This window comes from Electrophorus electricus, chromosome 19 (genome assembly GCF_013358815.1).
Source record: "Electrophorus electricus isolate fEleEle1 chromosome 19, fEleEle1.pri, whole genome shotgun sequence".
In the NCBI taxonomy this organism is placed as follows: Eukaryota; Metazoa; Chordata; class Actinopteri; order Gymnotiformes; family Gymnotidae; genus Electrophorus; species Electrophorus electricus.
In genome coordinates, this window is record NC_049553.1 from 14,592,056 (window position 1) to 14,595,914 (window position 3,859).

Sequence of the window (3,859 nt, forward strand, 5' to 3'; positions counted from 1 at the left end):
CCAGCTCCAGACTGGTCAGGTTGAACACGCAGGCAGTGGCCACCAGCTGCACGCTGGCCGAGTCAGAGTGCTTCTGCATTGCTGAGCACACCAACTAAAGAGCACAGGGTCACACTCAGACTGAGCACACCGACTACAGAGCCCAGGGTCACACCCAGACACCCGCCATCTCTCTACCACTACTGAAAGGTGAGTGACTTACTGACTGAAGTGATGACTTCTATGGAGAACCCTGATCCACAGACCTCAGGGCCGTTTATGTGTGATAACGCCCACAGTGCTATGACAGGCGGGCGTACAGGCAGAGCAACGGGCAGCCCTACCTTTAGGACCTCGGGCTGGGGGCCGACGTCCAGCTCGCTGATGAGGATGTGGAGGTGACGCAGCACCTCCTGCAGGAAGCTCTTCCTCTCTACGTACCTCCTCAGGGCCTCATTCACCTGCGCCAGGTTGTGCTCCCCAGTCACCTGCACAGTCCATACACACACAGCCCAGATTCATCAGACACCGCTGATCTGAGATCAGCTTTGAATGCACACCCTAACAAACAGAAACTATACTACGTAAAAGTGACTGATCCTAGATCCATAATACAGGGCCTCCAAACTGTGGAGTTACAGGTTTAAATGAAATGCATACATTTAGCTGATGCTTTTATCCAAAGTGACTTACAATTTTGACAGAGTACAACTTGAGCAATTGAAGGTTAATGGCCTTACTCAGGGGCCCAACAGTGGCAGCTTGAACCAGCAACCTTCCAATTACAAGTCAAGTACCTTAACCACTGAGCTACCACTGCCCTATAACAACAACAACAACAACAACAACAACAACAACAACAATTATTATTATTATTATTATTATTATTATTATTATTATTAAAGTGCTTTTCTTAAGGCCAAAGTACTATATAAATCCACTGCCTTTGCTGATTAACAAAACTACAAACTGTAATAAACACCTGGATCAATAAAGCCAGAATATTCACAAAAATATCAGAAAGCCCACTAAGAATGTTTTAAAAGAAACATTTCTCATGCTGGATGGCTGGATACAAGTTTGAGCCTTTTGACTATGATCTTCTCCTAGAGACACAAGGTCACAAACACACAAACTCCACAGAAGAGATCCCACCTTCAGACATCCTTCTCCAGACAGGAAGTTAGATCCTCCAGCGCCCGTGGCCAGCAGACCCAGAAAGCGCATCCCCGGCCGTGCCTCCACGAAGGCCTGCACAGTAGCGTCACTCACCCCCCTCCAACCAGACACGTCCAGGGACACCAACTCCTCCAGGGTGCCTGTGCGTTCCAGGAGCTGCCTGACCAGGCCCTCGCGGTCCGCCACCAGCCGGCTGTTGGAGACGTCCAGGTGCCTGAGGAGCTCCAGGCTGGTGAGGACGGAGAGGAGATCGGCGGCAGGCATGGCCAGTTTACGGAGCCCATGAACAGTGAGGGACCGCAGCCCAGCACGGAGGCTCCGCAGCGGGGCCAGGTCCGTAACAGACGTGCCGGAGATGTCTAGGCTCTCCAGGAGAGGGAGTGAGCAGATGTCTTCCAGCCCTGAGTCGTCCAGCTGCGTCCAGGCCACGCAGAGACACCGCAGGCCACGCAGAGCACTGAACCTTGGGCTGGGGTCTGAGGCGGCACTGAGGAGGTTCATGCCGATGACGGTCAGCCTCTGGAGCCCCTGTCGGCAGTCCTTATTGGACGAGAGGCCGTGGAGGATGTCTGAGACAGTGATGTCACCACCAAGGCAGGACGCATTGAGCTCCTGGAGGCGGTGCATGCAGAGAGCCTGGCGGAAGGCATCGGCGGAGAGGCAGGATGAGTGAAGCCATGCCCTCTTCAGGCGCAAGCGCTCCACATTCCGGAACACTCCGACAGTTCTGTCATCAAGCACTCCTTAGATGAAGGGAAGAAGAAAGAAGAGAGGAAGAAAGTTACCTGAAGAACAAACTTCATGACAACATCAGAACAGAAGGCAAGCACGAAGTGGACCTGTAAAAGATGAGTAACAGAGTTCAGGTTTAAAAGGAATCTATTAGTGGCATTTGAGGCATGCCAATTAATAAATAACCGAGACGAGGGCGGGTGTAGCTCTGTCTCTCGGGAACATGACAGACCTGGCACTGAGGAATCTGCGAACCTGCAAGGTGAAGGTTAATGGGGGCGTGACGGGTGGGTGTGGCATGGGGGCGCGCAAGAGGGTGTGACGCGTAGGGGGCATGGCACTCACCCATGTCAGTCATGGCGTGTAGGAGGAGGTCAGAGAGCTCTTGAGGAAACACAGGGCAGGAGTAGAACTGCAGTGAGCCATCCTCACATACAGTGCACAGTGTCTCCAAGTTACGGCTCACCCAAGCCAGGCAGATGTCAGCCAGGGCCAGAGGGCTATCCTCATCCTACACAGATACACAGACGCACAGATGTATGCGCACACACGCGCAAACTGTAATAATCTGTAATCACTGATCAGCCTCGTGTTGTCTCACCCGCTCTTTACGCCCTGGTCTTGAACTGAGCTGGCCGTAATAAGCAGAAAACGTCGCAGGGTTTGGATACTGTACACCCTTGAGTAAACTGTAACAATTGCATTTCTGAACTTATGACATAATTTAGTTATTATGTGCAAGCAGATCTAGTGGCACAGCACAACTGTAGGCGCTAACTCGGCCACTTTATCACACACACCCTGAAGGTTTTCAGTTCAGGTCTGCAGCCCAGCTACTGCCATGCTGTTTGCACTGCCCAGTCGCTGTCCCTTCACAGGTGGTCAGCTATTCCCAGCAGGACCAGAGTGACCTGATTGATAATACATCACTGCCTGAACACTTGTACAGGTGGTGACACTTACACATGTGAAAACCCCCAACAACAACGGCACTGCAGAAACGGACGATATCTGGTCAGAACCTGCCGTGTGACGAACAGTGTCGAGGGGTGTCCGACTGCCCGCAGGACAGCTGGCCAGAGCGAGCTTTTTATAGCGCGTGCCCACGGCAGCTTTGTCAAGCGTCTAATCTTAGATTATTTTATCATGCGTTTACAGAACACTTTAAGTGAACTCCTTGGGGGGAAAGTTAAGACATGCTTACATTTAGATGAGTGAAAAGCAAAAGACAGATAACTCACCATGAGTGACCCGGTCAGATTAGTTCAAATATCCAGAAAACTCTTTTAGTTTGGTTTGCCTTCCAGTTTTGGACTTGCTACGCAGATGTGGCATAAGTATCTGATCAAACACGCCCGACGGAGAATCACTGAGCACTAGCGCAAAACTCCAGACGTGTCGTTTTATTTCCGCGGGGAAATCCAATATGTCCTAACGGGAACAGTGCACAACTGAGCCCATACCGAAACCGGATCAGCGGCGCAAGGAAGCTCACATTTAAGTCATCGCGAGCTTTCCCGTAGTTCGCTTAGCGAGACGTCATACGTCACCGTGTCCGTTTCCCAGGCCAAAAGCAATGATGAATAAATATAACAACAAGTATGCCTTGACAAAAATAAATAAATCAATAGATCAATAAATAAAACCCCCTTTATTATCACAATAACAGCTTCATGGATAAAGAATAAGGTATAATTAGCAGAGACGCTTCACGCTGGAATTTTTACCCTAAACAGTTTAAAAAACTTTTTAAACTTTAAAAAGAAATAGATAAATGGTGATCTCGGCAGTTTAAAACACCCTGGAGCATTTGGGCACACAAGTAAATTGATAAAAAGATGATAGATAAAAGATTATAAAAATGTTCTAAACAGTCCAGGCCAGGTTTTATTTAGAGGAGAAGTAAATAACATAAAAATACCTTTGGGCCTTTACACATCTCTATGGTATTGTTACACCTGTACACATC

At 49.3% G+C, this 3,859-nt stretch overlaps 1 protein-coding gene across 1 annotated transcript in view; it reads right to left on the reverse strand.

The window, feature by feature from the left end:
- The window catches only part of si:ch1073-82l19.1 (protein zyg-11 homolog), an 11,292-nt gene extending 7,907 nt beyond the window's left edge, over positions 1-3,385 (reverse strand). Inside the window, exons 1-5 of the mRNA XM_027025706.2 lie at positions 3,132-3,385; positions 2,236-2,401; positions 1,135-1,901; positions 324-467; positions 1-94 (exon numbers count right to left, since the gene is read on the reverse strand). The exon at positions 1-94 is cut by the window's left edge and continues 83 nt beyond it. Of these exons, the coding sequence (XP_026881507.2) occupies positions 1-94; positions 324-467; positions 1,135-1,901; positions 2,236-2,401; positions 3,132-3,134 (1,174 nt within the window). The 5' untranslated portion in view covers positions 3,135-3,385. The remainder of the gene's footprint in view (positions 95-323; positions 468-1,134; positions 1,902-2,235; positions 2,402-3,131) is intronic.
- Positions 3,386-3,859: the final 474 nt, after the last annotated feature.